Genomic DNA, 24306 nt, shown 5'->3' on the forward strand with positions numbered 1-24306 from the left:
CTTGATTATGACACCTGCCCTGTTATCATCATTTAGTTAAAGTAGCTGATGTCAGCACAAGTGCGCAGCACTCTGTGTTCCCAGTATGTTACCATTAGCTTGAGCATGAAACGAAACACCCAACGCTCCTTATTTGGACGCTCCTTTGCTCCAAACAGAAAATATGGTGCAGACTAGAAACTTTGGGCTTCAGACCCACTCCAATAAAACCAACAGCTGACATCACACCTCACACCTCACATCTCACCTCACACCTAATCTTTATATCTATATATATATATATATATATATATATATATATATACATAACCAGTAAAAATCTTAAACATAAGAAAAAAATACTAGAACATTTCTGGATATTTGATTTTTTTTTAAATAGTCAAACTCAGTGTGACATTAAATATCGAAGATTGCACTGAGAAAACTTCAGTTTATTATCATTTTCAAAATCTGGCTCCAAGAAATACTTTAAATTCACTCCTCCTGATTGGCTTCTTCAAATGTAAGGCTGGTCAAGGGTCATGGGTATTAGTATTTAGAGTCATCCACCATGAGAAACTGATTGACACACAAAGTTGAAATAATTGATACTTTGGGTCATAACATGAACCTATTGGACTGTATTAATTATCCACTCCATGTGATATTGAGAGTATCATTACAAGAAATAAAAATGTAATGGGAATACAAAATAGGGGGAAACTATTGTTGAACAAGCAGGTTCCCCCAACTTACAACTTGACAAGGTCCCTAAAACACTTCATTAGTTTGTAGATAGACATAACTGGTAACTCGCAAAAGAAACCGGACATTTGGATGATGATGAGATACACACACACACATCACACACATGTATAGATAGATATATAGATATAGAAATACATATAGATCATCATCTAAACAAATATTTCCAGGAAAGTAATAGGTAATAGTAATAGGTCAATGGCTTCAAAGTGTCAAATAAGGAATATGGATGAATATGTACTTGCATGTTTTTTACTGAACCCACATTGACACAGTGGACATCCAAACTCATTGGAATTAATGATGGGAATACCTTTCTTCTAACCCTATTGCTAGATAAGAAGGGTAAATATCCTGCAAAATGCTGGATTACGTTCAATGACAAGGCAATCATTTCTGACCAGTGCCAAAGTTTTCTGCAAAACGTATGAATAGAAATTTACAGTGAGTTTAAGATTATGACAAGATCATGGTTATAGCACATAAAAACTCATCTTAAAGTAATGTTGTATTTGGCTGTGTTCAGGGAAAGAGCTTGGTCACTGTTGCAAAAGTAAAGAACTTGATGTAAAATATGAGGTGTGGTATCTTATGGATATGGATATGGATTTAATTCTCAGGATACTGAGCTGATGTTTTCATGGAACTCTAATATCAGACTAAACAAGGTTTATAGTGTTGTTCTACAACAAGCTTCAAAAGCAGCTTGTGTTTTTCTTGTCATAGATTCTCCAAGTGTGTGGAACTCTGCTGGAAGGATGAACACCACTCTACCAAAACATATTCCCTCATTTGGTGCTTCAATGATGAGAGCACTGTCCAACAAACATCACCCACAGATGTTCAGCTGGGTTGAGATCTGGTCACAGTGAAGACCATAGAGCATGACTCACATAATTTCCATCCTTTACAAACCATTGAGTGAGCCCTGTGACCTGTCTAGAAGCATCAGACTGACTCTCATTTATTAGTTTTTTATTTCAGTTTTCCATCCATCCATATCTCATAATCTAATAAGACCATGGTCATAAAATTACTGTCAAGAAGATAATCCCTTCTGACTTTAATGAGCCTACAATGTTTTTTTCTCTGACAAACTTTATGTTTTAACCCAACCATGATGCTAAAGAAGCTAAAGGGACAAAGCAGCAGATGAACTTATGCAACTAGTCTGACCCTGAGCTATCTTCTTATATTGTATCTTTATTGTCTTTATTATAGCAGGTTTGCCGGAAAGATAAGGCACTGATAAATGTTATCACATGCTCTTCCTTGACCTTCACTAGAACATCCGCAGTAAAGAAACAATACTCAAACTCTCATGTGAAACAGGTGGAGAAAAACGTTTTACCAGATGACTTTTTTCTTTTCTTTTTTTTTTTTGGTCAGTGTTTGTTGTCATAAAACTCATTTCAGTCAAAGGAGGCTAAGATACACCACTGCCCATGTTCTAAACAGGACTAAAAGCATTCATGTTTTCTTCCAAGTGAGTCTTTATTTCTCCATATATATTTCATCCATCCATATTTTGAATTACCATTGGCCACTGACCAAATGCTGGTGAATGTATTAAGTGACTGGTTGTTATGGAGAATGTGTTTGTCAATGGTTAACTCAACAGTGGATTAAGTGTTCAGAAGCCTTGGATGTCACGTTGAAAATGTTCATTGAAGCTTGGCCAGGGAGAATCAAAGTATTATCAATACACATGTCTGACACATGATGCCACCACAATTCTGAGGACACTGTCCTCTGTGGACAGTCGTAAGCCCTCATAGATATTGCCACGAATACTCTATGCCCATAAATGGTCAAAGTCAAACCATCTACAGTAATGGAATTAGCCTATTGGTTCATTATTCTACAAAAGGAAGCACAGTTACCCATCTGTGGGTTTAGGGAGTCAGACAGTCATATCCTCTGACCTCTGGCATAGCAATGCCACTGTTATCAAAGTGACTCCTGCTTTCCCCAAAACACCTCAGACAGCTTCCTTCACCATCTCAAGGAGAGAAACAGTATGTCTTTCTGCCAAGATCATAGTGCTGCCTTTACTGTGACGTCAAGGCCCAAGCTTTACCCTAAATATGTAAAATTCCCTAACACTGTTGACTTTGAAAAGACACAAGCCACAATGGTTGGTAGGTTCACTCCTGCCTGTGTCTTAACTCTCGATCAATCAGAGTGGCAAATTTGATTGTACATGAAATTCACAATCAAACTGTTGTATAGAAGAGGAATATAAAAAATAATGAAATATGACAAACTATCCAAACAACAAATGTTGAATTTCATTCCGGTTGTAAAAAGAGTGACTGATGTATGTTCACCTCATGTTATGCAAGAGGAGACAACACACATCACACACACCAAGACCCCTTCTGTCATGCTGATGGCATGTTCAGGTAAAATGGGACAGTTGGTAAGGTAAATTTAGATATTCATTTTTAGTTAAATTTATTTTTTATTTGAACATATAACACAACAATTGAACATTGTAATAGAATGGCTGAACAGAGTAATATAGGGAATCAGGTGTTGTATGAATACAAAAATAATTAACATCATAAGCTTTGGCAAAGCTAAAGGCAAGCTGTTGAACATTTTTCATGCTTAAGTGGAAACCACGCTGATATAGCATTTTCACTACACCAGGGAGTTCCTTTTCCACTGCCTCTGACAAGAAGGATTTCCTGCCAGAGGCATATTTGAAGTCACTTATCTTCCCATTGATCCTTCTTTCCAAAGTAGACTTTCCATGCCCTTGCCAAGAATCTTAGTTTGGGATTGTGCCCTGCCTCCACTGCCTCCTAATGGCACCCTCTGCCCTGTCCTCCCTCTACTCATTGTATTTTACTTTGACATTGCCTCCCTGACTTTTCCTCCCTGTGTCTCCGCTATATCTCTAATAAATAGTTCTACAAACTCTTCTTGATTTAGGCTACTAAAATGTTCAGAGCTAACAAGTGAAGAGAGCTAGCATGAACAAATGAAAGCTAGCATGAACAAATTAATTCTGAACATCAGCTTCTAATGTAATATATAATTTTGTTCTTACAACCGTGCATTTGTTCATGAGTCAGAAAGTTGAAAGGCATGTGTCCACTAAATGAAAGTGTACGGTCTATATCTGCTCTGTGTGAAAAGTGCCTCCAGATAACTTTTATTGTGATTTGGTGTTATATAAATAAAACTGAATTGAATTGACCCCTCCCTGAGCTACTACCTTACCGTGGTGGAGGGGTTTGCGTGTCCCAATGACCCCAGGAGCTCAGTTGTCGGGGGCTTTATGGCCCTGGTAGGGTCTCCCATGGCAAACAGGTCCGGGGGGAGGGGCCAGACAAAAGGTAGCTCAGAAAACCCCAATGACGAGCAAGACAATTGGTTTTTCATGTCCCTTGCCCGGACGCGGGTCACCGGGGCCCCCCCCCCGGAGCCTTTTTGGACTCCTTGGAGGGGGTGCTGGAAAACACTCCCCCTGGGGATTCCCTTGTTCTGCTGGGGGACTTCAACGCCCATGTTGGTAGCGACAGTGAGACCTGGAAGGGTGTGATTGGGAGGAATGGCCCCCCCGATCTGAACCTGAGCGGTGTTCTGTTATTGGACTTCTGTGCTCGTCACGGATTGTCCATAACGAACGCCATGTTCAAGCATAAGGGTGTCCATATGTGCACTTGGCACCAGGACACCCTAGGCCGCAGTTCGATGATTGACTTTGTAGTCGTGTCGTCTGACTTGTGGGAGAGAGAGGGGCGGAGCTGTCAACTGATCACCACCTGGTGGTGAGTTGGCTCCGATGGTGGGGGAGGATGCCGGGCAGACCTGGCAGACCCAAACGCATTGTGAGGGTCTGCTGGGAACGTCTGACAGAGTCTCCTGTCAGAGAGAGTTTCAACTCCCACCTCCGGGAGAGCTTCGACCAGGTACCGGGGGAGGCGGGGGACATTGAGTCCGAATGGGCCATGTTCCGTGCCTCCATTGTTAAGGCGGCTGACCGTAGCTGTGGCCGCAAGGTGGTCGGTGACTGTCGGGGCGGCATCCCCGAACCCTCTGGTGGACACCGGCGGTGAGGGATGCCGTCAAGCTGAAGAAGGAGTCCTATAGGGCCTTTTTGGCCTGTAGGACTCCGGAGGCAGCAGACAGGTACCGGCAGACCAAGTGGAGCGCAGCTAGGGCGGTTGCTGAGGCAAAAACCCGGACATGGGAGGAGTTCGGTGAGGCCATGGAAAAAGACTTCCGGACGGCTTCGAAGACATTCTGGACCACCATCCGGCGTCTCAGGAGGGGGAAGCAGTGCGCCGTAAACACTGTGTACGGTGGGGACGGTGCGCTGCCGAACTGGACTCGGGACGTTGTGGATCGGTGGAAGGAATACTTCGAAGACCTCCTCAATCCCACCAACACGCCTTCTGGTAAGGAAGCAGGGCCGGGGGACTCGGGTGTGGGCTCTCCTATCTCTGGGGTGGAGGTCGCCGAGGTGGTTAAAAAGCTCCTCGGTGGCAGGGCCCCGGGGGTGGATGAGATCCGCCCCGAGTTCCTCAAGGCCCTGGATGCTGTGGGGCTGTCATAGTTGACACGACTCTGCAGCATCGCGTGGACATCGGGGGCAGTGCCTCTGGATTGGCAGACTGGGGTGGTGGTCCCTCTTTTTAAGAAGGGGGACCGGAGGGTGTGTTCCAATTACAGGGGAATCACACTCCTCAGCCTCCCTGGTAAGGTCTATTCGGGGGTGCTGGAGAGGAGGGTCCGTCGGATAGTCAAACCTCGGATTCAGGAGGAGCAGTGTGGTTTTCGTCCAGGCCGTGGAACAGTGGACCAGCTCTACACCTGCAAGATCCTTGAGGGTGCAAGGGGGTTTGCCCAACCAGTCCACATGTGTTTTGTGGACTTGGAGAAGGCATTTGACCGTGTCCCTCTGGGAATCCTGTGGGGGTTTTCCGGGAATACGGGGTATCGGACCCCTGATAAGGGCCGTCCGTTCCCTGTATGACCGGTGTCAGAGCTTGGTCCGCATTGTCGGCAATAAGTCGGACTTGTTTCCAGTGAGGGTTGGACTCCGCCAGGGCTGCCCTTTGTCACCGATCCTGTTCATAATTTTATGGACAGGATTTCTAGGCGCAGCCAGGGTGTGGAGGGGGTCCGGTTTGGTGACCTCAGGATTGGGTCACTGCTTTTTGCGGATGACGTGGTCCTGTTGCCTTCATCAGACCGTGACCTCCAACTCTCACTGGATCGGTTCGCAGCCGAGTGTGAAGCGGCCGGGATGAGAATCAGCACCTCCAAATCCGAGGCCACGGTCCTCAACCGGAAAAGGGTGGAGTGCACTCTTCGGGTCAGGGATAGGATTCTGCCTCAAGTGGAGGAGTTCAAGTACTTTGGGGTCTTGTTCACGAGTGAGGGAAGGATGGAGCGGGAGATCGACAGGCGGATCGGTGCGGCGTCTGCAGTAATGAGGACTCTGCACAGATCCGTCGTGGTGAAGAGAGAGCTGAGCCGAGAGGCGAAGATCTCGATTTACCAGTCGATCTTCGTTCCTACCCTCACCTCTGGTCATGAGCTTTGGGTAGTGACCGAAAGAACAAGATCGCGGGTACAAGCAGCTGAAATGAGCTTCCTCCATAGGGTGGCTGGGCTCTCCCTTAGAGATAGGGTGAGAAGCTCAGTTATCCGGAGGGAGCTCGGAGTAGACCCGCTGCTCCTCCAAGTCGAGAGGAGCCAGATGAGGTGGTTCGGGCATCTAATCAGGATGCCTCCCGGACTCCTCCCTGGTGAGGTGTTCAGGGCACGTCCCACCGGTAGGAGACCCCGAGGAAGACCCAGGACACGCTGGAGAGACTATGTCTCTCGGCTGGCCTGGGAACGCCTCGGGATCCCCCGGGAAGAGCTGGACGAAGTGGCTGGGGAGAGGGAAGTCTGGGCTTCCCTGCTTAGGCTGCTGCCCCCGCGACCCGACCCCAGATAAGCGGAAGAAGATGGATGGATGGATGGATGGATGGATGAATTGAATTGAATCGCGACGTAGCACACTACCACGCCCCTTCCCTTTTTCAGCAAAGCTAGCTCTGTTGAGGTGGTGCAGCAATGGAGAGAGATGTCACTCATTGCAAAGAAGACCATGATGGTCAAAATTTAGAACATTAATGCTACTGAAACACAAACAATAGTTTCAGAAGTAGAAGATGGAAAGGGCAGATTCGACTGGAGCCCAGCTGTAAATGTAGCTTACATACCTGTTGCACCAATACCACACAGTGTGTCTGTAACAAAATAAAAAGTTGCTAAATGTGTAAATCTGTGAAATTGATTTAAATAAATGTCTTCTGCTGCAGGTGTGCATCGTGTTTCTTCCCTGTCCACAACAGAAAGCAGAGCTCCTCCCTGTGACACTACTGACCTGCATATATCACATTCAAATCTGATGGGGGGCAGTTAATTGCTGTCACTTTCAAATATGAAATTCCCAAGCTAATGTCATCGAGTGACAACAGGACAGTTTAATATATTAACAGCTTTATTACATTTATGATAGTGATTTATGGATTACAATGTATTTGCTATTAATTGGTCTCATGCAGTCCTGAATTTGAGTTCAGGTAAGAATATATTAATGAATCCCAGATTTCAGTCTGAAACATTCACACCACAGATTAGTGCATATGTGTATGCTACTGGATCCTTTCAGACTGAGACATTGAAGATGCACTTTTTTAAGAGTGTTTCATTTTAAATCATATTCAAATGTATAGTCCTTAAAGAGTGTCATTTTTTCAACTTCATATGTATCATTAGATTTGTTATAAATGTAAGAGTGCACCCTCTCTGAACACAGCTATCTCTCAGTATACTGAGGGGGCATGGCCCTCTGTTCATTGAAAGAGGTCATGTCATGTATGTATTGTAATACATGAGCTTGATGAATAGATGATGGCCCAATCAGGGTAATCTGAGTAGATTATGCATGAATCTTTTCAAGCTGATTGAATATTTGCCGATTAACATACATTTCTAACCAAAAGAAAGACATGACAGTCATGTTACATAACTTGCTAACACACAATATATGTGACTTGTGTTTTGAGTGCATGTAGAAATTAAAACTCAACTGAAAGAAAACATAAATGCTTTTAGTTCTATTCAAACATGGGGTAGTGATGCATTTCAGCCTCCTGGCTGAAGTAAGTATTATAACAACAAATACACACATACACACACACACACACACACACACACACACACACACACACACACACACACACAGTACCAGAAAAAAATGTTCCTGGCAAAACCCTTTTTCCCCTGTTCTTAAGTCATAAACACAGGAGAGAAAAGCGTCTGGATCAGACTTGATCTAAATAGTTCACCAGAATTTTTTTCTCACTTTTCTCTCATGACTGCTGTACTTCTGTCTTGAGAGAGGAAATAAAAGTTTTCTTAATGTTTTCTTATGTGACTAATAGTCATTTCAGGAAACATGTGGCATTCACCAATTTTGTGGTACATGCATTTTTCACCAGGTACAAACAGAACTTATGAGTCATATGAGTCATGAACAGGTATGGTGGCATAATAGTAATATTTATGCTAATCAGTATGATTCATGTCTTCATGACTAATTTATTTATTGATCAATAATTTATGACACTTGTTTCCAAGAATCACAATGGTTTATTTATTAATTTAATCATCAAGAATAAACCGTGGCTATGTTATCAAAGTTCCTTCAGAGAGAAATGTTATTCATAAACTCATTGACTCTCCCTCATGTGACCGTCTGGCACCTAGCTGACTGAAACCTGGGCCTACCCAACCAGAAGGCTTCCTTTTTCTGCTGGATCATCCAGTGAATAGCAGTCAATGAATCCTGTTTCAATTTCTCATGTGACTATGTGACCAACAAAAATAAAGCAAGTCTTGTTTCTTTCTTCATGTTTACTATATTATGATGGAATGATGTTTGGACAGGCAGTATTTAAAGCAGCAAGCAGCTCCTTCTCTTTCATTCTGTACAGCCTGCACATTACACACAGAGAAGCCTGCTCTCCACCAGCTAGTAGTTTAATGGAACTGCTTTATATGGTGAAACAAAGCAGTTTGCTTATTGTCACAAAAGGCATCATGAGGAGAAGTACATGAGCGTGATTCAGCCCTTGACGGGGTTGAATCAGCGGCGGTATTGAGTAATTTGATGTTTTATTATACCGAATTTATCAGGAGTTATAAAGATCAGCACGTTATCAGTAACTTTTAAAGCATTGATAACCAACAATTAACATGTACAAGTACCTGGTAGGTTTGGAAAGGATCTAAATATAACATCAAGTAATATTCAAAATTGTTACTTGGATCTTCTCCAGACTGTTGAATGTGTTCTCATGTCTCAGCACACAGTGACGGTCTTGTCAGTACACCTGCTATCTGTGCTCATTGTTCCACAGCCACGTGATGACAGGCTGAAGTATTTCTTTATGATGCTTGTCCTGGGACACAAACATCATGTGTGTGTGTCAGTATATATCCAAGAAGATTCAAATACATATTCATGTATCTCTCAAAGGAAAAGAAAAGCTCTCTGTTAGTGAAGCTATAGAACATTTGACTTATGTCATCACTCTGGCAAATACAAACACTGTACAGTATATGGAACAGTTGAACTCAGTTGATTTGTTGAATCAGTTTATCAACCAGACAGTATTACAGTCAGTTCAGGTGAAAGGATAAAACAATTAAATAGAGTTAGATAGACTTACCAAACATAAATGAGACATAACAAAATATTATTATTGAAAGGTTTCTGTCTGATAAGATTTTATAAGAATGGAACATATTTATCAACATCTTTGATAATGGATATGATATTTAATATTGATCATGACAGTGTTTACTATGCAAGATTACTCTTATCAGCCCCATCAAGAAGAAAAACAGTATTACATAACGAATCATTTGTATTACATGAAATAAATTGTTCTATGCGGATATTAAAGGATACAATTCTGACAATTCTTAAACCGTTAGTCAGGTGTCCATATGAACAGTGACAGAAGTTTTCCTCTCTGTAATCATTCATCCTGTTCATACTGACTATTTAAAGATCTTCTTCAAATGTGCTTTCATTAGAAGTGATGGAGGACTAAATCCACAGTGTATCCACATACTCATTTAAAAGTCTCTGATCAGCTTCTATGAGTCTTCATCAGTGTGAGTTATTCATATCAAGTGATATCTGACACATTTAAAGTCTTTTTACCATCAGATTCCCTCTTAGTGTTTCCTGTTGAGCTGTGGTGGAAGTATAGTAACAAAAAGACTTTGCTACTAAAAACACTGTAACGTTGAAACATAGAAGATGAAGATTTGAATCATTTGGATGCTGAAGCTTCATATAGGTTTCAGATCTACTTTTAAATTCATGTTTACATAGAAAGAGGACTGTGGGTTTAGTCCTCCATCACTTCCATTGTAATCATTATGAAGAGATCTTCTAATGTTCAGTATGAACAAGATAACTTCAACTTCTTGTCTGTTGAATACTGTCGGTCAAACAGATAAACTGCTGTCCATCAAGAGGTAGTTCTAGCATGTCACATCTGTGTTAATCTTGGATTAAACATTGAGAAACAATATATTGATTAATTGATTTAAATCTATCTTGTCATCTCTCTCTCAGAAGAAAAGTGAATGAGCAATTTCCAAAATTGAAGATCTATTTCTTTAAAGTATGAACTCATCTCAGAGGCACAGCGACGGCTTTTCTCTGAAAATGGTGTGACTGAGGAAGGCACTGATGTTACATCTGTGCTTTAAAGTTACAAATTGAATGAGGGAACTTGTTTATGCATGTCCCTGTATGTGTCCAGGTGTAAAACAGATGAATGAGGTTCTTGAGGACATTGCACCAAACCATATGGTTCTTGATGGCCACATCTGCAGTCTCTGCATTAAGTTTAGAAGTTTGATGGACAGGTTTGCACCTCTGGATTTTCTTGACAGACTTCTGCTGGCTTCAATATTGGGAAACTTTTGTAGCTAAGCAAGAAGTAAATAGTCTGAAGCCATGGAACTCTGCTAACTGTCATCTCCATATCCAAGTTACGTCCATGTCAAGTTGTTTAAACTATACTGTATAAAATCCCACACCAACAGACTGGGGAACAGCTTCTTTATCTGCGCTGTGGCCTCCTTCACTCCTTACAACTTTTTTTATCGAGTGTACTGCAATGATGCCTTTGAAAAATGAGTTATGCGTTGTTTAATGGCAATAAAAACTATTCATTCATTGATTCATTTGTCATGTGTTCATTTCAGAAAACATATAGTTCTCTGTTTAATGCAGCAAAACACTGTATTTCTCCAGTTCTTTCTGCTACTGTGTGATGGATAACTGGCACCTGTATGTGTAAGTGATATTATTAGTCGTATTTGACCTCAGTCCTACTTTGCACTTTTGTAGAGATCGGCTTGTGTGATCCACAAAAAAGATTCCAACCACATAGTTTTCCATTGTGTAAGTATGAGGGTATGTAGGACAGATCCTGAACAGCTGGAACTAGTTTCCCTCATACATAATGTATTTTTTAGTCTTGAAAAGAGGAACACGAGCATTACGTGAAAAACATATATACATAGAGCTTGTGATCACACAGGACTAACATCTGTATTTGTGGTCTCCGAAATACAGATGTTAGATTGATCAGTATTTTTTTTTTCTTACGGTGCTTTTCTTAAATTGTGTGTATTGTATCATTTGGAGTGTTATGTGTATTTTGATGCTTTAATGAACTGCCAAAACTAGTCAACAGTACAACTAGTAAATAAAATAGAAGCATGAGACAACAGCCAGTTGAAGGCCACTGATACACATGGTAAAGGCAAATCATCTCATGTGTTCTTTCAAACCCTAGAGAGTATCAGCTGGTGCCATCTGCTGGGCATGTCACACTGTCAAAGAGGATTTCCAGTGTTTATTGCAACAGGCTGTGTCTTCATCTTTTGCTCTTCTTCTCTTATAATCTGTTTAAGTTGTTGTTATCTGTTGTTGCACCTCTCTGTTCTGCACACTCTTCGTGCACAAAATGTTTTTTTTTCAACAATGAGCAAATTTGAAAGAAAATGAAGTGAGAAGGAGGCTGAGAATGAGGTTGGTTGTCACATAGATGTCAGTCTCTAGAGGGCGCTGTTAAAAAGGGATGGTATTGACATTTTCAGAATTTGGGTCAGATTGTTACTTTCAAAGTCATTTTAGTATACCACCTGACATTGAGGTGAGACATTGGTGTTCAGTGATTGTCATGTGAAAATGTAAATATCCAGTTATCTAAAACCCCTTTTAGAGAACTTTCAGGTCACACCACAGACACATCCACTTTTCTATGTGTCACACATTTTTATTTTTTACAAACAATGTGAATGTCTCATCAACATACTGTGTTATTTTGAGGTGCAGAATGAACCCAACAAAGATTCAACCTAGAACAGTCATTTTTCCTTGTTGAAGTCACTGACACTGACCAGGTTCACTGTGTTTCTGACATCATCATTTCTGACCACTCAGGTTAGTCTTGATGTGTCTTGATCTGTCTGGTTCATTTTGCTTCTTTTAGTGTACTTGTCAATGGGGAAGACTGTCGGAGTGTTGTTTTGGAGTATCTGACTGTCCTTTATTGAGAGAGTGGGGGTGGCAGCTATAGTCTGTTTTGGCTTGCTGTCTTTTGGTGATGACTTGGGTGAAGTCTTCTTGGACTTCTTCTTCTTTGGGAGTCGGGATATTCTTGTGACTCCCACCACTTTCAGCTTAATTGGAGCTTCAGATATTCCTGCCATGTTGCGTGCCTGGCAGCGATATTCACCAGCGTCCTTGTAGGATAACCCGTTCAGGCTGATTACTGACCAGCGAACTCCAACTCGAGGAGATTCCTGCATGACTAGAATAGAAGACGTTGTACAATGTCAGCTCTGAGCACACAGTGCTTCCCCTCAAAGTGTTCCAGCACAGTGACCTGCTATAAAATCACTACAGATCACAGAATCACTACAAATAGTGCCAATTTCTTTGAAAATTAATCTACACATTATCTAACTCTAACCCTAACACTATGCCACTGCTCCTACATATTACCCACCCCTACCCCCACACTACTCACTTACCCCATTCCTAATACACATACATACTTTGCCACAACCTCTATACCTCAATAGTCAATGCTTAACGATGCAGTTAACGTTTTTTGCACTGATTGACTCTTACCTTGTCTTTTGTACTCGTTTTGTTTTCTCTTGGCACATTGCGTTGACTGACTGTACTGTACTGTTTAAAACAGTGGTACTCAAAATAGGGGGGTCTGTGGGGGTGTTTCAGGGAGTCATTTATTTTCACTATAACTGCATCCGTACATGAAACAATGATAGAATGTATGACTACTTTGGTCATATGTTTCATACACTTTCTGTAATATAGAAATAAGACAAAGAAGTACAACTTACAACTTTCCAAATTCCTGGGTAGCTGTTCAGTGCTGTCAATGATGTTCTGTAGGCAGCAATCTGGAAAGGATGACTACAATATGACTCAACTGAGACTCAAAATGTTTGTAACGTCAATGAATTACGTGAGAGGGACCCTGGAATCCTCACCAGCACTGGCTGAGGTTTTGATCCAGGTCAGAGTTGGTGTTGGGTAACCAGTGGCGTCACAGCGGAGGATGACGTTGCTGCCCAGTGGAGAGATGACCCTGGTGGCTGCAGGCTGGACAGACGGCCTCATACAACGGGACAGCTGGGCCTCGGTCAGCAGCATCCCTGAATGACCCAGAGACCTGCTGCACATCACCAGCTGGTCCATGAGAACCACAGGACTCCCCAAGGACATGGAGAGTGACACCAGCATGGAGATCTGGCAGTCACACAACCAGGGGTTGTCATGGACACCTGGGTAACCAGGAAAATAGGTCTTGTTTTCAACATTGAAATTATTTATGTGGGTCATACATTGGGTGGAGAATGGTGGATGTAATGGCAGGTCTGTGTCACAATACTACAAGGACTTTTCTCAAGGGTGTTTACTCAGTAATGTTGACAGCTCTGTTCTTCCTCCTCAAAATGAAATGACTTTGAAATGGAGGAAAGAAAGTTGTGTTAATACCTCTCAAATAGTCTGACTCACAGGTTTCATTTAGTGATCTGTATATGCTGTAAAAAAATATATAAACATTACTATAAACCAGCGAACTGTGTGAACACTCCTCAACATTATGAATGCTATCTAAACATTCATGATCTAATGAAAATGATGAATATGTATATGATTAGTGGATATAATGAACTGAGACTAAAGTAAGGATTTTTAGCATGTAATGTCTCTATTTATCCAAAACACACTACCCAAAATTCTTCTTCGTACTGGTCCTCCCTGTTGACTCGGGAAAGGAAACCAAAGGTCCAACAGCTCAGCAGGTAGTATAGTCAGTCTAAAGAGAGGAGAGAGGGGGAGAGGAGAGAAAAAGAGAGGGGTGGTGAGGAGACATTAAAAGAGGAGAGGAGAGAGGGTGAACACCTGTGTTGAATAGCACTGAGGTTACACGCTTCTTCAGCAGATGGACACACCTGTTGCTGGACAGATCCAGGTAGGTGATATTGGGGAGAAAGAGTGCAGCATGAGCAGGAAGACTGGACAAACGGTTGTTATGGAGGCCCAGAGTCTGGAGGCGAGGCATGTCCCTCAGCCCCTCCCAGGGGAAGGCCGTCAGGAGGTTCCCATCCAGACGCAGCTCTCGCAGGGCCTTCAGGTTCACAAAGCTGCTGGGGTGGATGGATGTAATGGAGTTGTAGGTCAGCCACAAGAAGCGCAGCTCTGACAGGTTGTAGAAGGCTGCTCGGGGCAACCTGGAGATCAGAGTCTTCTCCAGACGCAGCTTGACCGTGTCAGCTGGGACATTAATGGGAACAGCTGAGATGCCAGGATCACTGCACTGCACCAACCTGACATGTTAAACACAAACCTGTAAGAGCTAAAGTCTGGACAGATAAATTAATGATTAATGACTGTTTATAAAGATGGAAATCATGACAGCTCTCCAAAAGTGAAGCCAAATCACCCCCTTGTGGCTGGCTGCAGTATAGGTCATAAATCCTGATAGGACATGAGCCAAACTAAAAATCACAGTACACATCAAATACATTTTTCCTAAAGATGATTTCTGTCTTCTTCTTTTTTTTGATGGCACCCTGTAAGCTCCACAGAGAAAGATTCTCTACAATATGTATACTAAAATGTACAATCATTCATAGAATGTTACTGATTCTGGACGACAGCTCCTCCTCCACAGTATATAGTCTATAGACTTTTACACTTTTAAGTTATAACATGTGCTTTTCTACTGACAGAATATATTTAGATTTGATTACAACACCCATTGCATTAGCACCACTGTGTTGTGTTGCTTATATGATTTGATCATTCTTAAAATGAGTTTTTTTCAAGCAGAAATTAATTGCTTGCACTTGCACACACACACACACACAAACACAAACACACACACAAACACAGAGGGACAGAGAGAGACAGACAGGCAGAGAGAGACTGAGAGAGAGAGAGAGAGAGAGAGAGAGAGAGAGACTGAGAGAGAGAGAGAGGGAGACAGAGGGAGAGACACACAGAGAGAGAGAGGGAGCCAAAGTGTATGAAGTCAGTCACTCAACCTGAGTTCTGCTATTCCATTGTTCCCATAGGCACAGGCACATAAAGCTGGACAGCAGTGGACCGCCCACAGAGAGGACTGCAAGATGTGAAGAAGGAGCAGCAGATACATCCTTCAGACCAGTCCCGTACTCACACAGACCCTTAGTATCTCCATATTTCTGCTCCTGTTCAGTGTGAGGCTGTGTCCACAGTGCAGAATGAAACTGAATCCCAGATTAGCTGGGATTACACTGCTTACAAGTGGCATGTAATCCCACGCCTCACTGTCAGAAGAACAAATCACAACATCAGGGCCAGGCCAAGCCTTTTTGGGCCTTGAGCACAATTTGGCCACATCACTCCACTCTGTAGAATGTTTCATAAACAGCATTTTCATAGCACAGCAGTGTGACATATCAGTGTATAATCCTAAAATAGGACTGTTAACTATGTTATTATTAACATATGTGGTAGTAGTTGTTTTCAGTACTGGAGAAAACAAAATAGAAAGGTAGAAAATGACTTTTTGGTCCTGTTTTGCAAAATAAACATCCAATGGATCTGCTTCATTTTCTTTTGGCAGTGAAATGATATACTGATATGATAATATTATAGAGCCTTGTTTTATTGTGTACTAAAATTTCATGATTAAAAAAAAAGTAAACTTGCAGTAGAAAGAAAGAGGATTACTTTATTAGTCCCTGTGAAGCAGACATAGAGAGACATACACAACATTTGTCACTGTCAATACTGTGGGACACCACTTTGCTCTAGTAGTACTGTCAGAAATATTTCTTTAAAAATAAATAGATTTAAACACATGTAATATTATCAAAACAACCCTTAACAAAAAAGCATACTTTAAGTTCATTTCATTAAGTTAACTTAAGGACAATTGAAGTATAATTCCCAAGGTTACTTTACAAGTAAACTAATATCAGTGTAATAGCAGTATACCTATATAGACTAAATTGGCCCACTTTCACCACACAATAGAAGCCTTTGAAGTATACTATACTGTAAATGTAGGAGTAGTAGACTTTAAGTACAAAAATAGTTCACATCTAACTTTTATTTTGTGCTGCAGCTATACTGTAAGTACACTTAAGGATACTAGTTATATGTTTCTATCTTTCACACTCTTGAGTTAACTCAAATTTGGACCTGTGGGGGAATGTATTATGCCTACATAGATGAATGTACTTTGATTTTAACATTGGTCATAATAATGATACTTAGGGAACACAGTATTTTCTTATGTGGTACACAATGTAAGAGGTTTGAGTACCACTGCTGTAAATAATGTAAATAGAATATGTTAACATTTCATTTTGAACTATTTATCAAAGAAACATGAACTGCATTGTAATGTTATTATGAATAAACAATACCCATCATGACCACACTGTTTCTGCACCAACACTGCTAGTGAGGCATATTTTTATAGATACTATATGTGACTATGGATAAGAGTGTTCAGTTAGACAATGTGGTGCAGTCTCAGGTTGTGGAAGACAGACACAACAAGTGACATAAGCACAAAACAATGGTTGTCAATTCCAAACTGTGTTTCCTGAATGTGCCCCTGAGAAAAAAAAAACACATCCTCCGAACCAATCTCAGCCCAGACAAACTCACTGATCCAGGACATTTGCCCAGTGAATAAAAGGCTCAGCTGATCTGACCAGCTTCACTGTACCCTCAGAAGGAATCATCAGCCCTCGATTGGTAGATAGCTATGGTCATACACACAATTACAGGAACGTTGGCAAAAGAGGATGAAAGCTGTTCAGTTTCTTCTGCAGACAGGAACACACTCTCATCCTGTGCTGCCACCCTGTGCTGTACCAGAGTATGAATCCAGCCTCTCTTTCAGCTCTTCATTTATGAGTTTCTTTACTCTTAGATCCTCCAGAAGACCACACACAGCATTCTTTGCCCTCCTTTCTCTGTCCATTGCATTCCTCCTCTCTCTTTCCAGACTCTCCACTCTGGCCAAGGCTTCACTGAGTCTGGCCCTCAGATCGTCAGGTGATGAAGGCAGTGCATAGGAGTGATCCTAGTAGAAAAACAAGTCATGTTTATATTACATCACTCAGTCACAGTCTGTTACATCGTTGCTAGTACAATGTGCTGTCAACTGTATCACATGCTTAATCCCATCACTCTTCAATTGCACTGTCAGCACTGTGTGTGTGTGTGTGTGTGTGTGTGTCTGGAGTGACAGAGAGTGGAAGGGGGTTGACTAAAGGTTTGAATATAACCAGGGTCATGATGGTCACAGCTATTTGAGGCATAGCTAGTACTTAGTATTAGGGCCTGACCAATGCTGGGTTTTTGGGGCCAAAGCTGTTGTGATATATTGGCTGATAATCTTCTATATACAGTATATGTACATAAAAAGCACATTTGTTGCAATGTAGTTATCAAACACTTGTGACAAAGATATGTGATGGATGTATGATATTTGACAGTTTAACGACATTTATTGTATAAAATGACTGAAACAGTAAACTTCACTGGGAATTTATTATGACTATTTTTATTTATTTTTATTGCGTGAGACTCTGCTCCTGTTTTAGTGTTTTATGGTTTGTTTTTATTTATTGTTTTATTGTTTTTAATTTGTTTTAAAAACAATAAACAATTATCTTAGTATTTATTTCCTGTTAATTGTTTTACGTTCTTGTATTGTTTTATCTATTTATGTACAGCACTTTGTTTCAGCTGTGGTTGTTTTAAAGTGCTTTATAAATAAAGTTGAGTTGAGACTATAAATGATAAAACACAACAAAATAATGTATGTACACATTAAACTTGATTTAAGAAAAATGATACACATTAAATGCTGCCTATAACTTTTTTTTAAATATCGGTGCATATCGGACAACATGCAGATACCGATATATCTATGATAAACCAATATTGGCTGATAATATCAGTTAAGTGATATATGGGTCTGGCTCAACTTTATACTCACAACATTGGGCACAGGCAGGGGTTCAGCCTCTTGGACAAGCTGAGAACAGTCTACTGACAGGCTCTGTTGAGCTTTCTTTGAGGTCTGAGTTGTCCTGGCAACCACAAGCTAAAGTCAAGGATTAAATGTGTAAAATACATCACAACACATTTTCAGCATAGTGTGGCATTGATTTATCTAATCCTTACAGTCTAGTGACACACATACCTTTGTGAGATGAGCTGGGAAACAGAAGAGAGAAGGAACAGTTCCATCTCTGATCCTGACTGTCTGTCCAGTTCTGTCAAAGTCATCTGCTCTGAAATGTTCACTGCAGAGCATGGAGGACGAGCCAGCACTAAACTCTTCTCTTCTCACAGCTGTTTGCCACTGCTTTCTCTGCTCTGCATCTTTAGGAAACCTACACAGTGTGAGAATACTTCGTTAAGCTACTATCACAGTTAGTTCTGGCTGATTCAGTTAAATAAGATTGACTTCTTGGTTGTTTGGAGGCTGGTTTGACCACCGGGAAATCACAGTATTATGCACAACGTCAGCTAATTGTGATCAAACTAAAAATGTTCAGTCTTACCTGTGAAAGGTTATTCCCTTGGATCTGGTTTGGATGGTAGCACGGTTTGTACAGTTCCAAGCAGAACATGAGTGAGGCATCTTCCTGACCTCTTGCCACATTCAATATGGCGGCGACGTCAACGTACGATTCAGCGCTCTTCCTTCTGTGGCTTCTTCTTCTTCTTCTTTGCAGTTTGCATCCTATGCGTCGCATTACTGCCACCGTCTGGAGTGAAGCTGCTCATACAACGTCCCGGTTCTCAAACTCCTCCCATCAGTCTAGTTTCTTTATGGAGATGAACAAGTATGAAGATAGATTTGTGTCTTTATTATTCAATAAAAAAAGGTTGCTTCAATCAAAATATATTTGAGAAAAATATTTGAGACCCCAAAAAATGCATTTGAACACTTTTTTTCTTTGATTGAAAAAGTTTTTTTTGATTGAAGTGGAGGTTTTTTTTATTGAAAATATATTTTTTGATTGAAGCAACCTTTTTTTTGATTGAATAGCAATATAGCCTTCAACTCTACCTCCTAGCCCTGGGCCCTGTTCCATAAAGCAGGATTACCAAATAAACCAGGCTTATTTCATTAGTCTGGCTCATTTTCCAGCAGATCCAGATTACCACAGCAACTTATACTGGCAAACTAACCTGGTCTGGACCAGGCTAATTGTCAGGCTTAGCCTGAGTTGCTGCTTATCCTGAAAGAAAAGAGATGATTTCATATATTTATGGCTTCATTAATCACCATCATTTAAAAAGAAAATCAGTTCACATAAAGTAGATTTAATTATAGTCTTATATATGCACATGTACATATAGTCGACTTAATAATCATATACATATATATATATATATATATATATATATAGTCAGACTACATTGTCAACATGTGTGTATGTATGCAAAAATACATATAAAAACAAAGAGATGTAATGTTTAAATCCATATGCCTTTAACTGCTATTTTCCTGGTAGGAAGCGCTGTTTTAAAGGTATTGGTTATTGATTAGTACATTTAAAATAATGTCTAAAAATTCAACTAAGACGTGTGTAGTGAATGCATGTCTAGGCGTTTCCCTTTTTCTTTTAACTAATTAAGGTCCAGTCTATATACAGCCACAAACCATACACTGTTTCTCTGTTAGTCATGGCGTGTCCCTTCATTGATGAGCTTGTACATTTAGGAGCTGTTATAGTCTGCAGGACACTGCAACCAGAGCACACCTGCAGAGACAGATCAGACCCATTCAATCCATCAGCTATTTCCTGCCAGCCTAGTTCTCTTGGATTTTATGTATTGTTTTTTGTGATCATATGTTTAAATTCTTCATATGTCTCCAGCAGAAGTGTCTGCTGCAGACTGCTGCTGCTCTGTGGCTCTTTTGTGGTGGATCGGTCTTAATGGAACTGTTTTAACCTGATCTCATTTGTTAGGCTCATTCAAGTCAGGTGTTTGACAATAAGTGCTGCTTATCTGAGCTTGCTTCATGGAACGGACCCCTGCCCTTCTAAAATGATGAATAACATCCACTCCTCTAAAGAATCACTCAGATTATATTTTTTCACACTACACCCTCCATCATGCCCTTTCCTTCTGATGTGTCTTTTTGTGCAGTTCTGCTGCCTGGCAATATACTTATACAGTCCAGTCGGATGTTTCCCTTTATTGTGAAGAATCCCATTCAAGTTGCTGTGTCCTGTTCTTAGTCTAACTACCACTTCATCCTTTCTACTTCCTCCCCTGTTTCTCTTAATACCCACTCTATTTTGTATTGAATGTCTTCCTCTTACTTCCCGACCCTAGTACTGCTGCCACTCATCATTGATTTTCTGATTGATGCCCTTTCCTTCTGATACCCTTTCCTTCTGATTTTGACAGTTTTATTATGGTATCTATGCTTGTGTGACTAGATTGTCCACTCTTTCATTGCCCATAATGTCAATATGACCTTTTCTAGTTAGTTGTGAATACTTGTCCATTATCTCATATATCAGGTCTGAGTGATGGATGTACCGAGCTTTAGGCTGTACAGGGCAGATGCTGAGTCACTGCAGATCATAACCCTGTTTGGTTTGGTTTCTTCAGACCACTCAAGAGCAATCCAAATAATATATAACTCAAATGTAAAAAGTTTGACATGCATTTACATATTGCTACTTTGACACGAACTGTAAAAGCTGGACCTGTATTGTCTGTTATTGGATCTTCTGATCCATCCGTTAACACTTGAACATAACTTGTGTACTTACTCTATGTATAATTGTAAAACTCATTAACTAAATCTACATGTGTCTTTGCTGCCCTAACTTGAAGTAAGTGTAAATCTAGTACCCACACAGGGGTTGCAAGCGCACATGACTGTTGGACAAAACTCCACTCACTCCCAACTCTCTCATTGACGCATTTGCTCTCCAGCCAAAAGTTGATTTTCTTTCCCAGCAAGCTTGTAACACAGTTTTAGTTGATGGTTATCTCTGTGCCTTTTCAGATTCATCCAACAATTAACACAAAGTTGTTTCCTGCGTAAATACAACAGCATCTTTCCTGCCTCAACCTGCAATGCATACATAGGTGATGTCCTGTTGCTCTTAAACACAATCTTAATTGCTGCAGAGCCATACACTACACTTCCATAATCCAGTCTAGATCTAACTAAAGCTACATATATATATTTCAACGATGCTACCTCTGCGCAGTCCAACCCTACCAGACACCTCAATACATTTATGACTTTTTTCACACTTGTCCACTACTTTTAATGTGACCTTTCCACGATAATCTGGAGTCCATACTGAACTGAACTGTTTCTAGATTGTCTCCATACAGCTGCAACTCAGTGTTTCTCTTTCTTGTAAAGAACATTATTTTAGTCTCATTATTTATAGTCTTAACTTATTAGACATTTCAGATCCTACCTTTACCTGAATTGTTCTTCTGTTCAAAAAGTCCCTTATCCAATTAGAATTTTACCTGCAGTTTCCATTTTGTGTAGCTTTAGCAGAGGCCCATACCTTCCAGAGCATATCATACACATATTTCTAAATTAAAGAAAACTGCAGTTACAGTTTCTTTATTGATTTGTGCATTCCTTTTTTCATCTTCTAGACCCAATACAGGGTATTTCACTTACCATTCATTCCATAGTTTACATAAGTGAGATTCCTTGATGACTGCATCCTTCTAGCTCACTTGTATTACTTCATTACACAGCATTGATATTTGCAGATGAGCCAGACCACCCAGGCAGAGCAAAAACAGAAGTGGTCATCACAGTAGTAAGTGAGTAAATGTAGTTTGTTACATAGTATATTACTAAATAAAACAATAAGGTGTTCAGGTCTTTAAATATGCAAACTGCAAAAGCAGTTTAGATCCACATTAAGTTCAGTTCCCTCTTATTCTCTGTCTCCTGTGTCTCAACAGCATTAGAGAAATATTTAGGATGATTAAATGACTAACAAAAAGTAAAATGTGTTTTACTCTATTTACTTTTTCACAGCAGACACTTTGACTCATCATAATAGGAAATGCAAGTGTTACTAATCACATTGATGAAGACTCTGAATATAATTCCCATCATTCACTTTATTTACATCTGTGCTTTTCATACTGTGATATATCAAGTTTTTGAGTTAAGTCATATTTAACACCTAAAAGCTGGTCTGAAATAAACATTTCCTTTACCTTTTAGCCGAATAGAGTCATCCTGCCAACAAAGTATCCTTTATACAATATAACTGTAGAATGTTTTGTGGCACAGAAATCAGGAAGAAATTCAAACAATGGCTGTAACCCCCTTCCAGGCATCCTCTGAAGGATGTGGCAACAAAGACGGGTCCTCTGGAGGACCCTGAGGACCAGGCTGACCCTGCTTCAAAGACATTTTCTTGAATAGACCAATGCACTGGCAAATACCAGAGGTAAACAGGAAGGTCCCATTATGCCTGATGAGTTTATAATGGTCACTATGACTTAAACACATCATTTACAACCCAAAAATAATGGATCAAATAACCTCTCTGTATACAACGTATTCAACAATAACAGTAAGAGACAACTGTAAATGATTTTGATGATGTTTTGGGACTTTTTGTTCATGGATCCATTAACAGTTATACACATAATTAATAATAAAAAATATGTGTGAAAAATGCCTGCATTTGTTTACATACGCACTTGAGCATTCTGCTTCTGCTGCCTTACCAGTAACATGAGTTAGAATACAGTGACAGAAAGTGTCTTTTGATGGAGGTGAAGTTAAAGCTTGAACTCCTGTTTAACAGCTGTTATAAAACTTGTGCAATAATCATAGAAACTGCACAGTGATTATGATCACTGACTTCATTATCGACAGTTGACACTAGAGTGAATCCCATGAAGTTAGATGTGTGTATGTAGTTTAGTATAATATTTAGATATAATATACAAATATATAGATTAGTACATTTTTGGGATCCCTTAAAATAAAGCAAAGTCGACCCCTTGTCACATGTTGCATTGTCTACCAGTTATTTCCTGGATTCACTGATTCATAGTTTTGTGTATAAAAAGTCAGAAATCAGTGAAAAATATATGTTTAAGTTCTCTCCTCACAGTTCAAGGTTATTTAAATGTCTGGTTATGACTGTGCAAAAGCCAAAGATATATAATCATAAAGAAAATAAATAAATCATCACATTTGATGATTAGAAAATGTTTCTACTTCTTTACTTCTTGCTTAGAAATATATCAAAAGTGATTGTTCAGTTATCAAAATAGTTATGGATTAATCTTCTGCAGATTGACTAACTGATGAATTAACAGATAAAAACGTTTATCTGAATACGTTTTGGGGGCTTGAGGAGGTAAAATACACGAATCCACAAGAAATAAAGCAGAAATTAAATGAAAGTTTGAGAAGAAAAATCACAATTTTGTGAGTCAAAATTATGTTTTTTTCTGTATCTTGTGCTATCTATTACCAGTGGGATGTCATTTACTACTCTGACCTGCAGGTGGCGCATGTTGACAGGTGTAGACTGTAGAAAGAAATGCTGGCGCTGCGGCTCTGCTCCAATTGGATGATGATATTGCGTTCTCGCGAACCTGTCGGGAACGCGCCTCTCAGAGCGGACAAATCACCTCACTCGTATGTTTTGATCCCTGAAAGTTACTGTCAGTGGACTGGTTGTAAAAATGTCTGCTGTAACGCCGCCTGTACATGACCACTATGCCTTCCATCGACGTGAATTTGAAGAGCCGCCGCTTGGAAGCCAGAGCAGATGTAGCTCTAATCCTCAGCCCGTCCTCAGTGCGAGGCAGACCGCAGCAAACCACCAGCGATACCGGGTAAAGTACATGAGCAAGCTAGC

General features: G+C 40.4%; 3 protein-coding genes across 3 annotated transcripts in view; 1 reads left to right on the forward strand and 2 right to left on the reverse strand.

The window, feature by feature from the left end:
* Nucleotides 1-12291: 12291 nt before the first annotated feature.
* On the reverse strand, nt 12292-15548 carry lrit3b (leucine-rich repeat, immunoglobulin-like and transmembrane domains 3b). The gene is made up of 4 exons (XM_053335228.1): nt 15439-15548; nt 14294-14718; nt 13375-13668; nt 12292-12665 (listed from the first exon to the last, which is right to left on the reverse strand). Exons 1-4 carry the CDS (start codon nt 15546-15548, stop codon nt 12292-12294), a joined length of 1203 nt encoding a protein of 400 aa, XP_053191203.1.
* A 1689-nt stretch (nt 15549-17237) lies between these two features.
* On the reverse strand, nt 17238-19049 carry LOC128375010 (THAP domain-containing protein 6-like). The gene is made up of 4 exons (XM_053335229.1): nt 18970-19049; nt 18606-18798; nt 18399-18506; nt 17238-17477 (listed from the first exon to the last, which is right to left on the reverse strand). Exons 1-4 carry the CDS (start codon nt 19047-19049, stop codon nt 17238-17240), a joined length of 621 nt encoding a protein of 206 aa, XP_053191204.1.
* Nucleotides 19050-24056: 5007 nt separating this feature from the next.
* The window catches only part of fam241a (family with sequence similarity 241 member A), a 4590-nt gene continuing 4340 nt past the window's right edge, over nt 24057-24306 (forward strand). Inside the window, exon 1 of the mRNA XM_053335847.1 lies at nt 24057-24283. Coding sequence (XP_053191822.1) covers nt 24131-24283 — 153 coding nt within the window. The 5' untranslated portion in view covers nt 24057-24130. The remainder of the gene's footprint in view (nt 24284-24306) is intronic.

Source organism: Scomber japonicus, chromosome 16 (assembly GCF_027409825.1).
Source record: "Scomber japonicus isolate fScoJap1 chromosome 16, fScoJap1.pri, whole genome shotgun sequence".
Lineage (NCBI taxonomy): Eukaryota > Metazoa > Chordata > Actinopteri > Scombriformes > Scombridae > Scomber > Scomber japonicus.